At 47.9% G+C, this 22338-nt stretch overlaps 8 protein-coding genes across 8 annotated transcripts; 6 read left to right on the top strand and 2 right to left on the bottom strand.

The window, feature by feature from the left end:
* Positions 1-3162: 3162 nt before the first annotated feature.
* Positions 3163-4590, bottom strand: F5B22DRAFT_466099 (uncharacterized protein). The gene is made up of 2 exons (XM_047972105.1): positions 4232-4590; positions 3163-4174 (listed from the first exon to the last, which is right to left on the bottom strand). Exons 1-2 carry the CDS (start codon positions 4546-4548, stop codon positions 3412-3414), a joined length of 1080 nt encoding a protein of 359 aa, XP_047834246.1. The 5' UTR covers positions 4549-4590; the 3' UTR covers positions 3163-3411.
* A 795-nt stretch (positions 4591-5385) lies between these two features.
* On the top strand, positions 5386-6258 carry F5B22DRAFT_593427 (uncharacterized protein). The gene is made up of 2 exons (XM_047973994.1): positions 5386-5622; positions 5685-6258. The coding sequence occupies exons 1-2, from the start codon at positions 5541-5543 to the stop codon at positions 6128-6130; spliced, it is 528 nt and encodes a 175-aa protein (XP_047834247.1). The 5' UTR covers positions 5386-5540; the 3' UTR covers positions 6131-6258.
* Positions 6259-6710: 452 nt separating this feature from the next.
* F5B22DRAFT_593428 (Alpha/Beta hydrolase protein) lies at positions 6711-9212 on the top strand. The gene is made up of 4 exons (XM_047973995.1): positions 6711-7062; positions 7111-8246; positions 8398-8761; positions 8828-9212. The coding sequence occupies exons 1-4, from the start codon at positions 6869-6871 to the stop codon at positions 8916-8918; spliced, it is 1785 nt and encodes a 594-aa protein (XP_047834248.1). The 5' UTR covers positions 6711-6868; the 3' UTR covers positions 8919-9212.
* Positions 9213-10508: 1296 nt separating this feature from the next.
* Positions 10509-12888, top strand: F5B22DRAFT_643253 (heterokaryon incompatibility protein-domain-containing protein; the record flags this gene model as incomplete). The annotated part of the gene is made up of 4 exons (XM_047978238.1): positions 10509-11252; positions 11310-11376; positions 11463-11476; positions 11560-12888. The coding sequence occupies 4 exons, from the start codon at positions 10509-10511 to the stop codon at positions 12886-12888; spliced, it is 2154 nt and encodes a 717-aa protein (XP_047834249.1).
* Positions 12889-13317: 429 nt separating this feature from the next.
* On the top strand, positions 13318-14235 carry F5B22DRAFT_643254 (uncharacterized protein; the record flags this gene model as incomplete). The annotated part of the gene is made up of 2 exons (XM_047978239.1): positions 13318-13410; positions 13468-14235. The coding sequence occupies 2 exons, from the start codon at positions 13318-13320 to the stop codon at positions 14233-14235; spliced, it is 861 nt and encodes a 286-aa protein (XP_047834250.1).
* Positions 14236-14298: 63 nt separating this feature from the next.
* Positions 14299-16340, bottom strand: F5B22DRAFT_466191 (ubiquitin-protein ligase molybdopterin-converting factor). The gene is made up of 3 exons (XM_047972106.1): positions 15873-16340; positions 14887-15760; positions 14299-14832 (listed from the first exon to the last, which is right to left on the bottom strand). The coding sequence occupies exons 1-3, from the start codon at positions 16053-16055 to the stop codon at positions 14363-14365; spliced, it is 1527 nt and encodes a 508-aa protein (XP_047834251.1). The 5' UTR covers positions 16056-16340; the 3' UTR covers positions 14299-14362.
* A 3568-nt stretch (positions 16341-19908) lies between these two features.
* Positions 19909-21374, top strand: F5B22DRAFT_660586 (zinc-binding dehydrogenase). Its single transcript, XM_047980301.1, has 2 exons — positions 19909-20260; positions 20412-21374. The coding sequence occupies exons 1-2, from the start codon at positions 20118-20120 to the stop codon at positions 21268-21270; spliced, it is 1002 nt and encodes a 333-aa protein (XP_047834252.1). The 5' UTR covers positions 19909-20117; the 3' UTR covers positions 21271-21374.
* A 64-nt stretch (positions 21375-21438) lies between these two features.
* Positions 21439-22108, top strand: F5B22DRAFT_593436 (uncharacterized protein). The gene has a single exon (XM_047973996.1). It carries the CDS (start codon positions 21760-21762, stop codon positions 22018-22020), a length of 261 nt encoding a protein of 86 aa, XP_047834253.1. The 5' UTR covers positions 21439-21759; the 3' UTR covers positions 22021-22108.
* Positions 22109-22338: the final 230 nt, after the last annotated feature.

Below are 22338 nucleotides of genomic sequence, written 5' to 3' on the forward strand. Positions count from 1 at the left end.
TCCAGTACGTGTAGTACCGGTAGGTGGTATGGTGGTGGTGGTAGGTAGGTAGGTGTTCACGTGGTATGATGAATTCACCTGCAGAGAAGACCAAAAAAAAGACGTAAAGAAGCTGTTGCTGGGCAAAATTGGTGCTGACTTACCTACACCTTTTCTGCCCGTAATACCGTTAGGCCCCTACAGTAGGGTACCATATCTCTGCTATGGCAGGTACGCTACTCATCACGTACAGGCGCCTACACTGCTGTACATTTACTACCTACCCAGAGTACTGCAGGTGTATCTGCCCTGTACTTAAGTGGAAGATACCCACAGCAGACCGCAGATAGGTTAGGTACCAACGGGCAGAGGCGGGCCAAGCCACAAAAGTCCACCAGTTGTAGTGTACATAGTCTGTACATAGTCTGTACATAGCCTGTACATAGTCTGTACATAGTAGATGGTGTAGGTAGTCTGTTGTATCCTGGTAAACGGCCAGGGGCTTATCCAGATGATCTCAGCAGGGGTTGTGACTCGAGTGTGATGGGAATTTTAATCCAATCAACGGCCCGTGCCTGTCATCTCAAACACTAGCGCCTTCGACCCCGAAAAGACCCTTGCTCTCTCCTTCTCTTCATCTCTTTTCTTCTTCTCTCTTCTTCTCACCTCAACCAGAGCACAGCAGAGCTCCTCTACTGTGCGGCCCTTCTCTCCGACATCTCTGCTGTCTCTCCCTTTGAAAGACTCTCTTGATCCTCTCTTCGCCCGTCTCGCCGGACAAGTGTAGACTAAATCTAGTCCACATACTTACTATGTACCTACATGTAAAACCTGCGCGCACTAGGTAGCTACTTACCTAACTACTCACCATAGAAAGAAGGCTAAAATTTTCAGCTGCCGTCCATCTAGCGTGCCATGTGGACGGATAACTGAACGTTTCTCTATTGGCCCGCAAGACAAGTTCTCAGAATATCTCAGAATACGTAGCTCTGGCAAGACAAGCAGTACTTACTATGTAAATAGGTATACTCCGTATACATAGGTATAGTAGTAGGTAGGTAAGTAGGCATTGTAAGACAATCACATTACATGTACACAGATATTGGGCCATAACTACTGTAAGTAAAGCACGACTCGAAGTAACTTTCTTACCCAAGTATAGGCATCATGACCTACACTGTCGCATGCTCGGCCTCTTTTTCTTCCCATCTCCGTTTTGCTGTGCCTCTCTGTGCCTCGCTCTCTTTTCGCTTCCGCGCGACGCGGTCTTGCGACACCACGCCGCAAAATCCCATCATCGATTCGAGACCGCCGTGCTCGTTCCCAGCTAGTGCGCTCCAGAACCTCCGAGGCGGACAGACTTGCGCAAGTAATGTTAGACCGCCAAAGCGCCATCTTGCCTCCGACGTCTAGGTGCGTTCATGTAATCTTAGCGTGGCCCCCCGCCTTCTCGCCTCGCTGGTGCTGTACGCTACTACTGCGACACTAGGTAAGACACCATCCACGGCCTAGCCCCTTCGCGTGTTAGCTACACGTGTATCCCACGCCCGTCGTGTCGTTGGGAGGAGGCTGTTGTCATCTAATTTACCAGCTATGTGAACGTCAAAACACTATTACTATTTCTGTAACATCATATTGAGCACTGGTTGTGAGGTACCGTTGCCAAGAAGAAAGAATTCGAAGCTTCATCTAAATTACCTCAAGCCCCTTCATGCAGTCGTCCGAATATATAGATGGTACAACCTAATTATATACCTGAAGAGCTCACCAATCAAGAACGCGGGCTTCTCTTCATTCCGACTCTATTCGTCATATTAAAGGACTCGCCCTCGGGTAAACATGCCACATAATATTAACGAGCTGAAAACGCTCAACATAAACATGTAGTCTGTGTTACTATACTAAATCATAAATAATACTGATACTGTTCCTTGCACTTTTATTCAAGGACGAGACCTAGTGTATCAAAACTTGTTGACCTCTCTCCTCTCTGTAGTATTTCTTCGATATGACATTTCGCAAGAAACTTTTACGGTGTTTGTTGAGAACTATACCACGTTTCCTGGCCTATATTACCACCAACGGCAACACATTTGTAGTGTAAGTAGGTAGGTCGTTCTGCTGTTTTTCCACTCTGTTCATGTAGGATCCGGGGGTTTGACAAGGATGAGAATCGAGCGTCAAAGCGTGCAGGTTACATGCATAGTAGAATAGTTGGGAGCGCTAAATACTATTATCTATCTCACGAGTTCGTCACAAGTAAGGCCTTGCATACACACTGAACTTATTGGCGACGGACGATATCTAGGTAGTCTTCACAGCCGTTTCTTTCCTTTTACTTCCCGTTGCGCACTGTATCACAAAATAGTCCCGATTTTGGGTCATATGGTACTGTATTTCCGAGATCATGCACGAGTTATGATCGCTTGGCTTTTACACAGGGCTCTCGTTGAGATCCCACATTGACTTCAGATCCTATCAACATGGTAGCGGAACACGAATATCTGGTGTGAAAGTTATCTCACACCCATTTCACTCATCACGTGAGTTTTTCACAGGGGAGTCGCATGCTTGACCGGGATGGTGGAGTGGCGACTCATTTCCAAGAGTGAATGAGTTAGAGGGACCTGATTCCGCAAAATCGCAAAGGAACTTTCCTGCCTCTGTTGGGAGCCAGGTGCAGGTAGGAATGTATTCCATGACAAGTTTTCCTACGCGAACTCTCCGCCCACCAGGGCAGCTTATCCACAAAATTCTGCATGCAAGTTTACCGAGTGCTTGGCAGATGTATAAATCTAGGAAGAGCAGAATCTTCCCTACACGCGATTATATAAATCATATAAGTGTGAGCATGCCGTCATATTGTGAATATTCCCCTACCCAGTTCAAGCCCTGTGCAATGAACTTCCTGTATTCTTTTCTGGACAGGCGATGATCCACTGCGACTATTTGGGGACTGACGGTCCTTGCTATCGAAACGTTACCTTACGTCGCCCAAACGATGTATTTACCAGCATGATCTCATCAATATCCCGTGCAAGGAACATGCTAGGTATGAACCATCAGCCATCAATGAAATCCCAGCACACCCGCCACCTTAGTGCATCACACGGTCACCTGAGACACGCAGACTTGCCAAATAATCAACCGTACTGATGGGATACTGGTATTCGTCACTCGCTGCGTAGGTTAGATTATTTACCACTTCGACCACTGAGAGCTTCCACGAGACATAACTTTGCGATGGGGATCTTGGTTGATAATCTCATATTACCAGTGGGTTGTAGTGTGTCTTCATGCGTGCCAAACTACGGTACATCCGAGCCAATTGGTGGCGAAGCCAGATGTCATTTCGCGGCCTCACACGCGCTTCATTGGGTCAGCTCGTCCTGTGCTGTCTTCGATATGAATCTTACCAAGCATACGCGAATCTCAATAGCAAATACTGGGACTGTTGAGTAGCTCACCAAACACTGCCTCAACATCCTCGCCACTCTCCAATAACGTTATTTCAAGCTCCTCGATGCCCTGCAACGTCCACTCGCGGTCTGGCTCAAGGTGACGGAGCTCTTCCATTATAGGAAAATCAGGTCGATATTGTATGTCCAGATCACCATTGCTTGTCTCTTTACAATGCCATCGTTGACGGTATCGTCGCTGTATGGTGAATGGTAAGGACAGACTATCCTGGGTAAAATGAGAACCCGGTGCAGCCATACCCGGGTGCAACTTGGGGAGGCTGACCACAACATCTGGCGCTTGTGGGGTTTCTGTTTGAGATGGCGCCTGTTTATGAGCTGTGAGCGCAGCGGAGAGAGTCCGTAATACCATGCGCTCTTTCACAGTCGACCATGACGAAGAATTATCATGATCCAACCAGATGTGTAGACTGCGAAGTTCTCGAGATATTAAAAGATCTGGCCAAGACGATGCCCATAGGGCTCTCACTGTCGACTCAGTGCTCATTTGTCTTGGCACCGTATCCTCGTCTTCCAACTCTCTGTAGGAAGCCACTGGAAGTCGAAAAGTAAGATTGAGCTTGCGAATATTAGTAAAACATATATGTTCCCATAATATCCATGAATAATTGAATACATCCTTTGACTGATCACGCCCTAATAAGATGCTTAAGGTCTCGAGATCAGTGACGTTGATGGCCGCTATTTCCGTCATTATGTCGGAGACCTCGAAGAACCTTCGAGCGTGAGAAATTATAGCCAACGAACGAGTATGGGAGCGATGGAGGACTTACACTTGTTTGCACAGAAAAAGAAAACCGTGGATATTAGATTGATAACGCGCGTGGGAGGTTTCTTCGCATTCCCAATGCGGTCCCCATGATGATCGCAAGCGCCTAGCCCACTTACTGATGCCTTCGTGGTCGGTTCCTGATCGCCGCTCACGGCCATCGTGGCTGTCATCTCCTAAATTGGGTTCGAGGCACACTGATAAGCGAAGTCTACCCCGCGAGAGAAAAGCGTGTATTTCACGGGGTATGATCATGGCATAAATAGCGCGTCGAATCTCCACAGGCGCGGATAGCAGCCTGCTCTCTCTTTGCGGGTGCATATTGGTTACTGGAACGTCCCTTTCGTAGCCGGGGAGGAAGTTTTATGTGTATATACATAAGAAGATGAACGTCGAGGTTCTGCCGAGACGTCCACGCCGCCCCAGCCACACTACGTCAGAACCAACATCACTACCTCTTGCTAGAATGGACTTTGTGAGTAAAAATCGATGCACCGGGTACTCAAATACCTAGTAGTATTGCTATATATGCCAACAGACTTGAATGGTTAATTGTCAGGGGCTCTGGAACAAGAAAAGCCGGGTAAGTCGTCTCGCCATTGTACTACAAACGCAACTATACTTTCTTACATGACTGACTTCGTGCCACAACTCAGCCTCGATATTTTTGTTCTTCCAATACCGAACCAACACTTTTCTTGACTATTATTCTTAACCTTTTTTTCTGGTCATTGCTTGTTAGTTAGTCTGTCAAACATGTAGTTCTCAGAGTCTAAATTTGTCTGCATGAAAGCGCGAATGCTCGTTAAATTCGGATTCTCTACGGTGGGTGGACACAATGTTGATTAGTATATAATCCTCCTAAGCCCTACCATTCTTCACAGTGAGGCATACGGTTCTACTTGATAATCACGAACTGGAGGGCCATAATTTGTGAATACTTTCATCATTTTCTCATCGTTTCCTACTCCAATGCATTCATATATAGCTAGTTTTCTTCAGTATGCCTTTCGCTCTATCACTGTTACACGCGTACAAGCTGCACAGGCTGTACTAGCTGAATATGTAGTTCGCCTTGCACTTCGGCCATACGAAAGGCCATTGCAGGCTGTTCATGATATTTTAGAGACATGCAGGCAATATTGGAAAGTGAGGTTGTACATACTTCGCTTCTTGAAACAGACCCCAGAGACCCAGGCGGTCTGGGCTGTCAGACCACCAAACAGCCGAGAAGGAGTTGGTTGGCCAAGGACTCATGCAGCTCTTCTTGGGGTATATAGCTTCCGTCCTCACGACTACGTGGCAACTCAAGCATGCAGATGAGGAGTTTGCACAGAGGTTGTTGCCCAATCACTCAGGTGGGTGCAGCCTCCAAGGTTGTGATTTCCGCTGAAGGTAAGTATCAATCACACCTCAGAGCGCGGATCGAAGTTCAGCTAATTAAAATCAACCAACAGCCAAGGACAAGCTCATGCAGAGCCATGGCTCCCTTGATGTTGGGTGTAGCATTTTCGATTACAGTATTGTCGAAACCACTCTGCTCGAATTACAGGAGCGGCAGTGCTACGATGCCGATGAATTCGGGTCGCACGGTGACATCCACGGATACCAACTAGACCAGATTACAATTGGCGTCTGCACCGGGCTAGACGACGCTAAGATCAAGCGTGGTGACCCATCGACCAATATTGCTATTCGTAACGACGTCAACGGGCAGCCGGTACAGTTGGGCATTTACTGGAAAGACAACGGCGTACTTGACTATCTAAGGTCGATGCGGGTCTTCCGTTGGGGAGGCAACTCGAAGGAAACACTCGAGACGCATATTGTAAAAAGCCGTTTACGGATAGTTGGCGCCAATGCAACAAGGGAGGCGCCAGGGGATCTATCCAGGCTGGTGTAGAGTCTATGAATTCAAAGCAACTGGCGACTAGAAAGGGGCTTCTCAGAAGAAATTGGTGAGTGCGTTTCGAATATGAGGGTGGAAATAAGGGGTCCGAGATTCTGTGTTATAGATTTATTTCAATTGGCTTACTATATTGTTTCAATTGTTACATTTATATACTATCTATCGACTATTTATACAGCATATTCGTGTGATAGAAGTAGCTAATATTATCAAAGGAAAAGGTATTGCTGCATATGCAGATATATTACGCAATTATGTACCTAAGACCTTTATATATTAACTAATATTTATTAATCGGATTTGAGTATTGGTTATTGAAGTAGTTGATGAAGCACCTTGAGAGATATTGCATTATATCTAAGAGACTTATATATTATTTTAGGCTTTGCCTGAAGGGCGAGGACTGTACATAACAAGTCTTAGCCCTAGGATCGTGACCCGTTCAGATCCGAATCAATTCACGACTAGGATCAATGCGCCATGCAGTCAGCTGCATGTTGGAAATTCGGGTTGCATAAAAGGCTGCATACAAGCGCATGAGCTATTCCGGCCCCGCGACCTCTCGGCCCTGTGAGTTGGGGTTGTCCGGTCTTCGCCCCCAAACCCATCAATACTATCTACTTCGTACATCTCTAAATTAGACTAAATACTAATAAACGACGACATAGAAATACATTTATATTTCAAGTACTAGTCGTCGACTATCTCGCTCTAGGCGTATATCGATAAGAAATGCCTAACGCTATTCGAGACCTCCTTGTTGTCGATGATACATCATACCCTTATATCTTCGAACAGAACGTGACCGTGACGCTCAAACTTGATAATGGTTTGATCCGCTGTAACGTTTATCGCCCGAAAAGCTCCGGATCTGTCCCAGCCCTAGTCACATATGGACCTTACGGTAAAGACATCCACTATCAAGAGTAAGTATGGGCGAGTGCCTCTCCTTAATTCAATCTGACCGATCACAGTTTTCATCCTAAGTCGTTTTCTGAGGTTAACCCCCAGCATAAATCTCCACATTCAGCTTGGGAAACGCCAGACCCGGCTTTCTGGACTAGTCATGGCTATGCCGTCGTTCGCGCAGATGAGCGGGGATCAGGGCAATCCCCAGGTGTTCTCGACACGATGTCGCGGGGAACAAGCGAGGCCTTCTGCGATGTCATCGAGTGGGCTTCGAACCAGCCCTGGTCGAATGGAAAAGTAGGCTTGCTAGGAATCAGTTACTATGCCGGGAGCCAATGGCGCGTGGCCGCGCGGAGACCTAAGGGCTTGTCTGCCATTATCCCTTGGGAGGGCATGTCCGACTACTTCCGAGATAGGTGCCGCCATGGCGGTATACTCTCGAATGCGTTCATAAAGTTTTGGTGGGATCGGCAGGTCATCACTAATCAATATGGAAAACCTGACAGAAAAGCGAGTAACTGGGGACCTGATACAATCGAGGGTGACCTAACAGACGATGAGCTCCAGGCTTCTCGGCGAGACCAGACCATTGACAATCAGAAGAATCACTACCGCGATGAGCCGTATTATGCCTCGAAGGAGTATGATATGGGTGATATCCAGGTGCCCCTGCTCTCTGTGGGAAACTGGGGAGGTATTTTGCTACATCTGAGAGGTAATTTAGAGGGCTACGTACATGCGGGCTCCAAGTTTAAATATCTCCGCATGATTACCGGCAGACATGATCTTCCGTTTTATTATGAAGAAGAGGTCGAGGTTCAGCGGAGTTTCCTAGACGCTTTCCTAAAAGGAGAGGATAGAGTTGGTTGGTCTCAAGAAGGCAAGGTCGCGCCCGTAAGTCTAGTCTTGCGAAAAGGTAATGTCGGATTCAATGATGCCGAAAAAGAAAAGAATTATCCGAGGCGGGAGGAAAATGAATGGCCAATCGCACGGACGGTGTATAAGAGATTCTTCCTTACGCCATCCCTGGGCCTAACCCTCGAGGAACCGCCCACGGCATACGCAAAGACCAAGATATCGTACCGCGCTCTGGGTACATTAGAGAAGCCCGAGTTTGTCCAATTTATCACTGAGCCCTTTTCTGAAGAGACAGAGATTACGGGCTACATCACTGCCCATATTAATGTCTCTGTAAGCCCAGGTGAGTATACTAGAGCCCCATATCCTTCATCTGACGCGTTACGAGAGCTCAGGTTGCCCAAAAGAAGTCCTTAATATGCCTCCTTCGGCATCTCTGAGCGTTCTCGCGGGTTCTTCCGGATCACAGCTACTTACTCGAGGCTTATCATTAGATCGCGATGGACCGTGCCCGACTGATATCGACCTTTTCGTGACCCTGCGGCACATCGGACCAGACGGGACAGAAATATTCTACACTGGCACCGCTGGAGACCCCGTGCCTTTAACTAAGGGCTGGCTCAGGGCCTCGTTCCGCAAGGTCGACAAAGAGAGCCCTAAGCATCGCGAGTGGCTTCCACACCGCAATTACACAAGTCGTGATGTGCTGTCTGTGATACAAGGGGAGATATATCCCATAGACATCGAGATCTGGCCAACGAACGTCATAATTGAAAAGGGAGGAAGACTGGTGTTTGAAGTTGCATCTGGTGATACGCAGGGATCAGGAATTTTCAGACATGACGATCCCGTGGATAGGTGCGTTTCGGTATCCAGGGTAACAAACACCTGAAAACAATGAGCTGACGGTTCAATAATACTTAGGGCTCCTGAAATATTCCAAGGTGTAAACCACATATGCTTTGGACCTACAACAATGAATTACGTGACTCTCCCTGTCATACCAATGAAATAGGGCTGCCGCTTGGCGAGACTGTCGTGCCACCAAAAACACGAAACTGAGATATTGGCATGATTCTATGGGTATTTTCTTGGAATATTTAATTAAGATAGTGGATCAATTCGTGAGTATTGATTAATTCATAATAGCTATAATATTGATTCTCCGCGATGGTATTGGATGTAATTCATTGCAGCCCCGTGGAGGAATCGGAGGGTACAACAACGTTTTTGCATTTACGTCTCATGATTCTCACTTCTTTTGTATATAGTCCTAATACTTGTCGTTTAAATAAAGTTATTTTTCAATCTGGGGGTGAAAATATAGGTATTGACGGCGCTAACTCGACATCTGCTATAATACAACGTATGACAACCTCGCCAAACACTAGCTGGCCCCCTTTCAAGACCGGTTGCGGCAATAGCAATACTTTATAGAGGCTAAGTGATGCCTCCATGCTGGCGGAATGGCTGATAGCTGAGGGCTAAGTGCTCCTGGTTGATTATTAGACCGACAAGTCGAAATCCGAGATAGAAAAGGGTTGACTTTAAGGGAAGCAGAGTGTGGATCGACAAGTCGTATTGCTGCAGAAATATATATTTTTTCTCATGTAGATCTCGAAGATCGTTTCAACAGCTTGGACCCAGCCAGATTTTGCGTGTAGACTGACAAGCCTAGCCTCTTTGAACACCTTGAGCTCCGGTATTGCAAAACAAGAATTGCACAGGGCGTTTGAATTCGGGGAAGCTAGTGAGGACGCTCCAGGTAACAAAACCCCCTAGGACCATCCCGATTACCAACATTCCAACCATCACGTTGAGGTCGCTTATGAAGTGCCCGACGAACATGAAAGCTCCTTTTCTTTCCGCCATCTCAACTGCCTTGATATGGCGTTGATATACAACGGAAGTGTCGTTATGATGGGGTAAGTCGCCGCTGATATAGTGGGGATGACTCAAATGATGGTGAGGAATGATACACTATGAGGATTCCGGTTGAGATAAAAGTCGGAAGATAGACATTGTAATAGTGTAACAAGACAATAGGAACTATCGGAGACGACTGTCATTGTAGCGCCGTGAGGGGTACTGTCCTCGCACCTGCCAAACAATACACTTACGTCATATATCCTGCCTAAGAAGATGGAAGAGTCAAAGATTTTGAAAGTGAGGATAACTTGGTGGTGGCATTAATAGCTGAATCGAAGGTGGTGATGGCCTTCGCGAAGCTCTGGGCCAGCCTTGGTTGTCAGAAATTTGGCCCCCAAAGTCGTCCCTCACCGTCCGTACAAATATAGAGACTGCTTGACCCATTCAAACCACTTATATTTAGGTGTAGTATGGTAGCTAATCGTTATTCTGGGGTTATAGCTATGGTCCTGCGAATGCTAACACTAATGAAACAGTCTGATGATATGATGTAGCATTGTATTGTGGTAAGGTAGCCAGCCAAGGATTCAAGCTAAACTACATTAGGTTGAGCTTCAATATCTACTCTCGGACAGTTGATGCTTGTATGTATATATACCCTTGAGAGCGTCTCACTGTCGACGCCACGTTCAATTGATCGTGAACTTCGAGTTCTACTCATCGCGTTCTTCTCGCGATGCCGCCTCGATTAAGTTCACAATTGAGTTGTTATCTTTACCCACAGCTAGACCCTGGAGTCAAGACGGTCCGTCTCCTCGAGCTCTTGCCAGCGGACTTCTCCGTGCTGCCCATACACTGTCAGCTTGTCGAGAGAAAGCTCTCTCCTTCCCTGTCCTACAAAGCACTGTCTTACGCATGGAAGAACGAAGACGTCGCTCCAGATGAGGCTATATACTGCAACTCGAAGCCTATCTACATAAGTGCAAACCTTCATGCTGCTCTGCGGCGATTCAGGCAGCCCGACGAGGTGGTCAGCCTCTGGGTCGATGCTGTATGCATCAACCAGCAAGATGATGCTGAACGCGCCTATCAAGTGGGCATGATGCGGGACATATACCAATTTAGCAGTGAGGTTCTGATCTGGCTTGGTGAAAGCGGGCCCGACGATGACATGGGTGACTGGATCTGGGAGAATGTTGGCACCGTGGGTGATGATGTGCGCGGCACGCACGACAATCCAAATGTCGTGCAGTGGTTCGGCAATAAAGATGATATTCCAAAATTGAAGGCATACTTTTCTGCGACTTCGGAAGATAGGGCATTGAGGTTCGATGACAATAGGTGCGATATCTTTGGCACATTCTGTGTCTTCCAGCTTCTCGCGAGCGGGGTCCCAGTCGACAAAATCTGGCATTTGCGACACGTGAGCTATTCGACGAGCATCATAAATGGGCTCAATGCGATCATGAAGAAGGCATGGGTAAGTTTAACCCCCGCAGCCATTGTGGTCTTTAGTTAACTGAATACGTACCTCCAGTGGCGGAGGATATGGGTGGTACAGGAAACGGTCGTGGCTAAGAGCCCGATGGTTTACTATGGCAATGGTAAGCATCAAAAGCCTCTGTGCCAATTCTGAAACCTGGTGTTGATAGAAAGATCTATTGTCTTCCGGAGCTAACTGTTGCCGCAGTATGTATGCCTTTGGTCTAGAAACGTAACTGCCATAATCTGTGTATCTCTAGAAAGGACTTAGTAAGGAATTGGACTAACACATGTTGACGTGGCAGATGTGTGCGCCATGGCGAATGTTTGCCCTGGCGGCCGTCGAATACGACACAAGCCGGGTCAAGGATAACGTAGATGGCCTCTTCTCGCTACTTAAAAGTGGACAAAGCCTAATGCAATTTACCCGCGTCATCATGGAAATTGAATCGACGCGTCGCACTTGGCAGAAGTTTGAGCCTTTGGTTCCACTTACGGTGCTTAGAAAATTCCGTTCTCGATTGGCTACCGACCCTAGAGATAAGGTCTTCGCAGTCTTGGGGCTGATCAGGCGATGGGGTCTTGAGAAGTCTGGTCAAGCGACGGTGGGAATCACTCCGGATTACGCCCTTCGAGACTACCAGATATTTTTCAGGACTACGTGGCTACTAATAAAGAACACGCGATCGCTGGCACCCCTAGCAGGTACTCTAGGGAGTGATGGCCGATCCGAGATGCCTTCATGGGTTACAGACTGGAACTGCTCCCCCTCTATTAACGAACATATCAGACTTGGTAACATTCAGCTGTACAGCGCAGCCGATTACCTTTGCGGCAGTGTTGCGCTCCATGGACAATCGATCCTAGAAGTTCAGGGATATCTACTAGATAAAGTTGATCACGTTGGACGGGTACTTCAGAACAACCAAGGGAGAAACAGAACCCGGCTTACTGTCCTTGAATGGCAGAAAGCTCTGCCGACGTTAACGGGGATTGTATCGGGCGGTTATATCGCGGGCGGATCCTTATATGCTGCGTTTTGGCGTACACTTTGCTCGGATCTGGAATTCGTACAGTATGCTGACAGGTCAGAGTACGTGCGAGAATTCCGCAGGCTTCCGGGGCAGATGGTCAGAAACGAAGCTTTCGAACATTGGCTTACGGTCGACGAAAGTTCCCGCAGGCGGACATCTTTGATCGGGGGCATATGGGTTGAGCCAACGAACAGTGAGATGGAGACACAAAGCAAGAACGCATTTCAGTATTTGCTGGAATGCGCCTCCGGAGGGAGGCGGTTCTTCAGAACGCGAAGCGGCTACATAGGGACAGGCCCACCTGATATGAAAGTAGGGGATTCGGTGGCAGTGCTGCTGGGCAGTCAGGTGCCTTTCATTCTTCGCGAGGATGGCCGCCCGAGGCGGTGTTCCGGTCACGATATAGATGTTCTGTTCAGTGAACGGGCCTCATATAAAGCTGGGAAAGGGGCCAAGGCGGAAGGTGTGGAAAGATTCCAATGCTACGTCACGCATCGACACTGTCACCGTGTTGTGGGAGATGCTTATGTCCACGGTATGATGAGAGGAGATGCGAGGGGCGCCAATCAGTGGAACGATGCACCGATATTTCTTGTATAAATTTTGTTTACCGGTTCGGAGACGGAGGAAACCGCGTACTGAACTTATGAAACATCACTCAGCGGTCGTCATTCGGCCGCGAACGAGCGAGACGTAACAAGAGCAAGACGAGAATAGTGAGAATACAACTCGATCAAGTCGCATATGGTTTACCGGAGATTAGCCGCCTCAATCATACGTATACTCTAAACGATACGTCATAGCAAACGAGCATCAACTTGTAAGTGAGCATGTCGATTTGGCAAAAGTTTGAGTGCACGAGAAGCTATGCGCCCGCTCATATTTGCGAAACATAAACTGTGTACATCAACTGTATCTCAGAGTAGTCGCAGTCTTGTCAGCAGCCAAACTCGGTCCGGTACCCTCCTAGTCCCCTTCATCCCACGCTGGATACCTCACCTCATCAACGTTAGACCAGCCACAAGAACAATGACGAGCGTCACACTCAAATCACCGGCAATAAGCGTCTCACTCCCAGAGGGCTTCACAGAAGAGCAGCTCCTCTCATTCTCGCCCTTCAATGTAAGTCAAGTTCTCCGTTGCCCTCGTACCCCGCCAGTAAGCTGACCAGCACCACAGTCCTGGCTCAAGACCTTATCAAACTCACTCTCTCTGCAACACAGCAATCCCAAACACCCCTTTCACAAGGACCCCTACGCACTGCGGTCCATAGCCGTGCAAAGCTACGACCTGTTCGGCGGGAAACACGTGGGGTTTCTCAAGATACAAGCCCACGTGACCAACTCCGCCGGCGAATCGCTTCCCGGCGCAGTGTTCCTCCGAGGACCCAGCGTGGGGATGCTCGTAATCTTAATCCCGGAGGATGCCCAAAACGCAGAAGAAGAGCGCTACGTGATCCTCACGATCCAACCGCGCATCCCAGCAGGCAGTCTAGCGTTCGCAGAGCTACCGGCAGGCATGGTAGACGACAGCGACGAGGGCAAATTCGCAGGAACAGCGGCGCGCGAGATCTACGAGGAGCTAGGGATCGAGATCCCGGCGTCGGAATTGGTTTGTCTCAGCGATCTAGCGGCGGCGGCGGACAACGATAGAAAATCGACAGCGGACGGGGAAGAAGAGGGGCTTCCGTCTGCCATGTACCCCTCGGCGGGCGGCTGCGATGAATACATCCGCATTTACATGCATGAGAGACGGGTGCCGCGGGACACGCTGAAGGAGTGGACGGGTAAGTTGACGGGGCTCAGAGATCACGGCGAAAAGATCACCTTGAAGCTCGTGCCCATGCACGATCTGTGGCGTGAAGGTCTGCGAGACGCCAAGGCCCTTACGGCGCTGGCGCTGTGGGAAGGACTGAGACGCGAGGGAAAGTTACAGAGTAAATTGTGATATGAGTTACATGCATCAGATCATTTATCATAGCTTAGCCATCACGAGCTTATAAATAATGGGTTAAGTCAAGGCCCGCCCGCGCGCATACTGTAACGACTTGAAAAGGTAGTCCATGTATATCTACCTACCTATATTTTTCATAGAGAGCTATCTCTTTGAGTGTTGCCTCGACCTTTGCCACTACCTCGGGATCATACACATCCTCTGGCTGCTTATCGCCGCGAAGGATCAATTTGTCATGTCGCGAGCCCTCTTCCTTTGTCATCAGAACGAGGTCATATAGCTTCAAATTCGACGATTTTTGCTTGTTGTGGCCCTTCCCGATCTTGATCAAAATGGGTTCAGTGGGCTTTCGCCACCGAGTCAAGACGAGTCGAGTTGTGAGTCCAGTGATCACACTACGACCCTTGTAGATTTCCTCTGCTAGGAAGGCTATGTCTCCTGTTGTGATGGGCGTCTTTAACCCTACTGATATGCTAGCATCGCCTCCAGTTTGATGCCGCAACATTTTTTCTTCACCTCCCTGCACTGAGGCGAGCAAGCCGTCGTACATTTTTTCACGGCCCTTGGCCGGTAAATAGTCGTGTGGATATCCTGTTCATATTAGTATTCAATGACTGACAACAAATAGAAGTGGGTAATGGGTACCTGTGATAGCGAGTATAACGTGATTTGCAACGGTATATCCAAAGACAGCAGGCATTGTACCTAGAACAGGTAATATCCTAACTCTAAAATCAGGCAAAACACCCAGGTCACCGACCTGTCCCTTTTTAAATTCCTCTTCGGGTAGAGGCAGCAACTCTGCCTTTCCTTCGGCAGTCTTCTCCGTTGAGTAGACCGTGGGTATGCCCTTAGTGACACCCATAAGTTTCAACCTCCTACGTGTGGATCTCGACAGTCCATCCTCGGTACTTGTCCCAATGTCGCCGACAACGATGCGCGTCGGATCGCTCTTGCACCCAGCACCCATAGCAGAGATGACCGGTAGCTTATTGTCATGGCAAAATTTCAGTAGTGAGACCTTGGTGTCGATATTGTCGATGGCATCGACTATGAAATCAGGCCTTTGGCCTGTCTCCTCCCATGGGGCGAGCAGCCGTTCTGCAGCCTCATCCCAAAATTTCTCTTGCCGTAGATCAAAGTGTACCCATGGCGCGATAGCTAGCAAGCGCCGCCGCAAGCATTGAACCTTAGGAATGCCGACATCGGCGAGCGTAGCGACGGCGTGTCTGTTGAGAGAGCTCAAGCTCACTTGGTCGAAGTCTATCAATCGGATACGTGAAACACCCGATCGTGCGAGGGCAGCCGTGCAATGGGATCCGACACCTCCACAGCCAACTACTATCACGAATGCATCACGTAGTTTGTCGAGGCCTTCGTTGGTGAGGAAGACGGCGTTTCGGGCAAGTTGTTCAAGGATGAGCTCTTCGTCGTAGTCACCGGCCTGGGCGCGACGGGCGAGTATGGCGTCTCGAATATCTTCTTTATCGGCACTGGATGCACCGCCAAAGCTGTCAAGCTACCTTGCACGAGTTAGTGGCTACGTTGCATGGGCACTCGAGATGTAGGTAGGGCAGGCAGGTAGGAAGGCAGGTAGGTAGGTAGGTATTGGATTCGGAGGATGAACCCACGTTTCCTTCGCCGTCCTCGGCCAACGAGTTTATAGAGCGCTTCAGCTGACTGATGCGCCGTACTTTCTGCAGTTTTTGGAAGCCTAGAATCGTGGTGGCAACGACAGCGCCAGAGGCAATGGCTGTGGCTGCAAGCTGGACTCGTGGGTTGAGGTTCGCTCCTCGCTCTAAGAGAGAGGCCATATTGTGCTATGACGGACTCTACGAGCCCCGTGTGCCGCGTTGATACCGTCTCCGATAGCTCTGACAGGTCTGGTAGCTCTGGTAGCTTTGATAACTCTGATAACTCTGATAACCGTATTGAACTGTACCCATGCGAACTTGATCAAGGGTAAAATGCAAAAGGGCTTATGACTTGTTACGATGCGGTAAAGTACCGGGTCAGTATGGGGATTTGGCGGTGTAAAGATTGGCGGGCTTGTCCATTATGCCTTGATAAAATTCGGGTTACGGAGCACTAGTCTAGGGGGTCCCCAATTGGACCCTTTGCGTCACGTCTCGGTGCAAGGGCTCTCTACTTAACTGCGGGCTAGGTAGTAAAGTAGCGGGTAGGTACCCATGTAGGTAGCGAGAGGTACCTAGGTACCAGATCGAGGGGTAACTTACAGTGTGTATATACAGTGCCTTTTTGATTACATACTGTAAACTACGAGACAAGCGTCAAATACATGTACATACTCTATAATTCTGAAGAAATCGTGGTACACAAAGGAGTCATACATATATTAATATAACTATTGGGATTGAAAAAGGAGATTATGAATTTCCAAGATGTTGGTGACAAGAACCGCTAGATTAATCTCAACCAATTATCTATATTTTAATATAGCACCAGGGGTAAAATAACTACTTACCTAGGTACATAGGTATCGCCTTAAGCTGGCTCAGCTGCGATATGACAATACTATGCGAGCAATCTAAAGAGTTATGTATGGGATATATAACTTCATGAGATTAACTGTAAATATACACGAAACGGCTGCCCACGGAATCAAGCAACCTACATACCTACTTGCTGTACGTATGTACAGTCGATCCCCTCAGGCACAGTCGGTGGGACTGAAAGTGGATTTGAAAAGAAGTCCTTCGGGCCCCATTGCCTTGTAATGGAGATTAGCCTGCAGATATTATCTCCGTAGTACGATATCATGGGGTTGGTCGAGAGCGTATCATCCGCACAGCCGGTATAGGACGCTGGGCTATTTCGGGTCGCACATCTACACCTGCATTGGACTCTAGGTACTCACCTGACAGCTGGGCACAGCAATTGCTCGAGGTCGACAAACCACTTACCGTAGCCTTGTTGGACGATAGGATCTTCTGAACCGTCGATCTGAAACCCAAGGTGCGCTTGAGCTTCCGCTGCCCAGGGAAACGAGGAGCTCGTTGTTTCCGACGAGATGTTCTATGAGTACCATTCGGCCCAGATCTGCGACACATCATCTAGCTGCTCGATTCGTGTGATAACCTCACGGATAGTGCCGTCGTCTAGAGGCTTGTCTTTGTATGAAGAAAGTCCTGATCTTGTGACGAAATCGCGGCCATGGGTCGGCCTTGGAAGTATCCGCGTTTTGGGTTGACTCTTGATATTTGAACTGCGTGGCGTTGCCAAATGAGGCGAAGGCTTATTGCAGAGGGTTCAGTGCGGAAGCATGCTGCTTCGCTTAGTCGTCGGGTAAGCATTGGTTGACAGAGGTGCCAAAGACTCTCGCATTTTCAGTGTTACAGCCCTCGCTTATGATAACCTAAGGGTTGCTGATATCAAGGAGCTCGGAACTCTTCACTAAGTCTCGCAGCTGGGTTGCAGCGCCGCCCAGATACCATCCCACAATTTGGACCTTGGAGACATATTCGAACAGAGCACATAGCCAGATAGATTTGTCAGCAGAACTTCGTTTTTAGCTTTTGCAAAAGCCCACTTCAGTATGAGACATGGTGAAATGTACAATTAGATTGAAAAGACAAAACATATGTGAGTGGTGAACTAACAGCAAAGAATTCCTCGATCACCTGAAGCCAAATGACTGAAACGAAGCTTGTCTTAAGAAGCACGGGGCTACGTAGGGAGAGACTTCCTTTTCAGCTCCAGCGTGGGCAAAGTCTTGGAGCAGTCTCATGTAAAGAGGAATGGGATACATCGCCTCAAATGTAACACATTGGCTTAATAGCCAAACTATTGCCCGTATCTAAGGGGTGGAGACTAAGATCTTTACCGTTCTTGTGAAAAGATGCCGATTAAAGGTTATGATTAAGTTATAATTTATGCAGCTCAGGTGTAGATATCCTTGTCACGGTTTATGTGCTTCGAGAATACTCCTTTCCGAGCATTAGGGACAGAACAGAACTTTGTCATATACGTAATGAGTCCTAGCGAACGGCTCTTGATGAATGCTCGCACAATAATCTATCAAATTATGCACCATGGCTCAGAAGAACTTGGCATGTATACTTTTATTAGATATAATTATTCTTGGGCAGAACGTGCATTCTACCAGCTGCTACAACCCGCTGGACATTGTGTAAAGGGGCTGGGATGCATTAACAAGGCGTGTGGGATTTCGCTGCGTCTGTAAGAATCAGCGAGATTGATAAGGCTTTTGCTGAGATACAAAAAATACTGACTACTGACATGGTGGAGAGGCCAATACTAAACGATAGATGAAAGTATCCTGTCGAACTACTTCGAAACCTCAGGCGTAGCATTAGGAGCTTGAAATTCTCGAGAATATTGAGCTTGCAGCAGGCATGCCTGCCGAGGATATTACCAACTTGAATTTTGCGCGGATTGGTTCTTCGTGGTTGAAAGGAGATGTTTGAACCAAGCTGCACAAACGAGACCATTGACCTCCTCAGTTTTCTTTCATGTTTATAAGAAACTTTATGGTTAGGGGCTATAGAATACAACTGATAACTAAGTAAACAACGGGCGAAATGCATTTAGTTGGGCTTCGTATACTATAATTGAATATATCAACGCGTCATGGTTGTAAAGCCTACTCTCTTTCAAAGGTCAGAAACTCGGACAACAACTCGTAATGTACGGTCTTGCCATTAGGGTAGTTCGTATAGAGGTGGATTTATATCACCTAATCTTCAATCCACTATCTGAGAGGTTTTGAGAATGTCAGAAATGCTTGTACTTGTACCTTACGTACTATCAAGCAGTGAACCAGTACTTAAATAAGCAGTCAAGTAAAAGTAAGCTGCTCGCACATAGCAGGCGATTTAATGTAACCCAACGGTCTCAAAAAGAATGATGCAGCGTCAATGTTCGATCCCAACAACTTAGATGCCGAACAGTCCAACACAGATATCTTAGCTGATCATAGTAGCAGCAAGTTAGCCCAGACCATCGACGTCTGGTTCTCTAACCACCCTCTGTCATTCCTCATCTCCAAGACTCTAATTATCCACGAGCTTCGTGTAATGTTAGTCGATGCCTACAGTTTCATTGGCGACGAAGCTGCTGTTACACACAGCCGGGCTCTTTCTTGCCGGCCATTTCGTACCAGTCCAGGCTCTAAGACAGTTGGTGTGACTCAATTATCAGGCGCCGTTGATGGAGGGTTGGATGAAAGAGTGTGTCCGTAGGGCTTGTGTGACATGTAATGTGTATAGAAGAGCTTGCTTTGTGCCACATTCGTGCGCTTCGGGACGCTCGGTAGCGTGACAAATATGTATCAGGCGGCCGCCATGAATGCTGCAGTACACCGAGAGAATTGTAGGCTTCTAATATTACGCCTGAGGCTTCAAAGTAGTTCGACAAGATACTTTCATCTACTATTCCGTATTGGCCTCTCCATCATGGGAGTAGTCGGTGTAGAGTACCTTGAGACCGATCATATAGGTAATATTTTTAGAATATTCCCCGCAAAGCGTGAGGTTGGCTCTGATATATGAACGATCACAAACCTCACAGGGAATGATCCTAACCTGTTGGTATGCACGCATTGGGCGGGGACAGCAGCTATGACGTGCCTGACGTCAGTCATTAAACGGATGTTAGGTGATCGTCGTCAAAGAACGCGGATACAATCACAAACCGACGAGGTAGCCGGATTACGTCGTAAAGCTGCTTTACAAACACTGAACTCACATATTTTCTATTAAAGGCGCATCCTCTTAACTTCACGATGCCTGAGTCTCGTCTAAAATCCATACAACCACGATCTGAATACATCCCAAGCAAAATCTCGCTTTCATACTCTCGAGACAAGAACAAAACATCTCACCCTAATTCACAATATGTCTGCGATTCGTAAAGTTGTTATCACTGAATTTGGCGGTGTTGATGTCCTTAAAGTGGTTGACGATGTATGCGAGCTTCCTCCCCCTGGACATGTGCAAATCGCAACGGAATACTCTGGCTTCTCAGGCGCCGACATCAAGTATGTAATCGCTGGGATTCATTTTCTTCCTGTTCTAAATACTACTGGAGGCGTTAGTTTCCTATTAGGAGCAATAGTGTGCCTCGGGAGTATGCAGTACTCACAGAACTTTTACCTGGAAGAGTAATTACTGACTTCAGCGGCTATATAGTATGCGCAAAGGCGTCTACCCCTTCATGAAGAAGGCCCCACTGACTCCAGGGTACTGCCTTGTCGGTAAGATCACGGCGACTGGAGAAGGCGCAAATGAATTCCAACTAGGAGAGGTCGTCGCTGTGCTGACTAAGTACGACGCCGAGGCAACGCTCGTCATTCAGCCGGAGAAGTACTGCATCAAAGTTCCCGATGGAGTCGACCACAAACAAGCTACAGCGCTCCTCTGCGATTGGAACACAGGCTACAGCATGGCGGTGCATACAGCCAAGGTCTCCAAGGGTCAGCGGGTCTTTATTCACGGTCTCAGCGGCGCCGTCGGCTACTCCCTTATGTCCATATGCTTGCTACAAGGCGCCGAGATCTATGGCACTGCGAGCGAGCGGAACCACGAGGAACTAAGGAGCCGCAGCGCTCATCCATTCGTCTACACGAACAAGGACTGGATCCAGGCTATGAAGGATCTCGGTGGCGCCCACGCTGTTTTTGATCCGCTAGGCTATGATAGTTTTGATGAGAGTTATTCAATTCTCGCCAAAGACGGCATTCTCGTGGGTTTCGGGACCAACAAGGCATCGCTCAATGGAGGGGAAGGAAATCCCGTCGGCTCTGTAGTGAAGATGCTGGCGCGGGGCCTCAACCCCCTATCTAGCAAGTCAACGACCTTCTTCGGATTGTCACGAGGCAATGCTCACTACGTCGAAAATATAAGAAGCCTTTTGAATATGGTCAAGACGGCAGAGATAACTGTCCCTATAAAGAATGTCTGGGACATGGAGGATATCCAGGCTGCTCATCGAGAATGGGGTAGTGGCCTTGGTACTGGATCCTTTCTGATCAAGGTCGCTAGGGACTAGATTCAAGCGGAAGTGGCGAGAGCCACGAGATTATGATATATATTTTTTGTCTCAAGATTCAAAGGAATTGAGAATCAAGAAGTTTAAAGTTTTTTTCAACAGAGGGAATGTGATTTATATCATCAAATGCTAGCATCGTACTTTGAAAACGTCCTGTTGTTATTAATGCGTTGATATTGTTCTTGATTTGTATACTCCTACGTCGTCGGGTATTCTTCTATCTCTTTTCCACTGCCGCATCTACAAACATAAATCGGCTTAAGTCGAATTAAGGAGGACCTTTTCTCTGCCGAAGAGACAATGACGCACTCCCAGCCCCCAGCAACAGATAACCTCGGTTATTCCAAGACTCGCTAGGTAGCTGAGAATCTCCTTACGCAGGCACCTCATGTGTATTCCCCGTGACTATAGCTCGCGCGCCAGACCGTCACCTCTCCCTCAATCCAGAACTCTTCGCAGGGTCTCCATATTGATGAGTTTACGCTAGGAATGGTGATAAGCATGATCGAGAAAGCTGTCGTGCCGCCGCTGGGCTTTTCCTCTCAACCGCCATTCTCTATAGACTTTGTGCCTGTTACATACCTGGCCTCGGCTCTCGTGGCGTTAAACACTCTACAACAAGAAGACTCCCCCATCAAAGAACACGAGGTGTACCACATCGGTAATGTGGCGCTGCTGTCTCTAAAAGACATGCCTGATCTGATCAAAGAGATCTGGCCGGATGTCGAAGAATTTGTTAGTGTCCCTTGACGACTGGCTGGCTGAGATAGAGAAGGGTGAACATGAAGGAGGTATTATCCATCTTATTGTTTCGAAGGAGTATTTTCCGCGTGGCCACGTCACGTTTTCGCTGGACAGGAACAAGCGAGCCACGTTGCCTGGGGAGTCAGCGCTAGGGCTTGATAAGGAGTGTCCAGCAGTGAATGCTGCGCTCCTAGGGGGATTATGGCGGCAGGTAAAAGGGGCGGAATAGAAATGTTGGAACTTGTTTGCTGATCATTTCCTTGTTGTATACATACGTGCAATTTCAGAGTACCTAGAAACTCTTCTATTGATAGTTGTGAGGCG

The sequence above is a fragment of the Xylaria bambusicola genome, assembly GCF_022495145.1.
Source record: "Xylaria bambusicola strain CBS 139988 unplaced genomic scaffold F5B22scaffold_6, whole genome shotgun sequence".
Taxonomy (NCBI): domain Eukaryota; kingdom Fungi; phylum Ascomycota; class Sordariomycetes; order Xylariales; family Xylariaceae; genus Xylaria; species Xylaria bambusicola.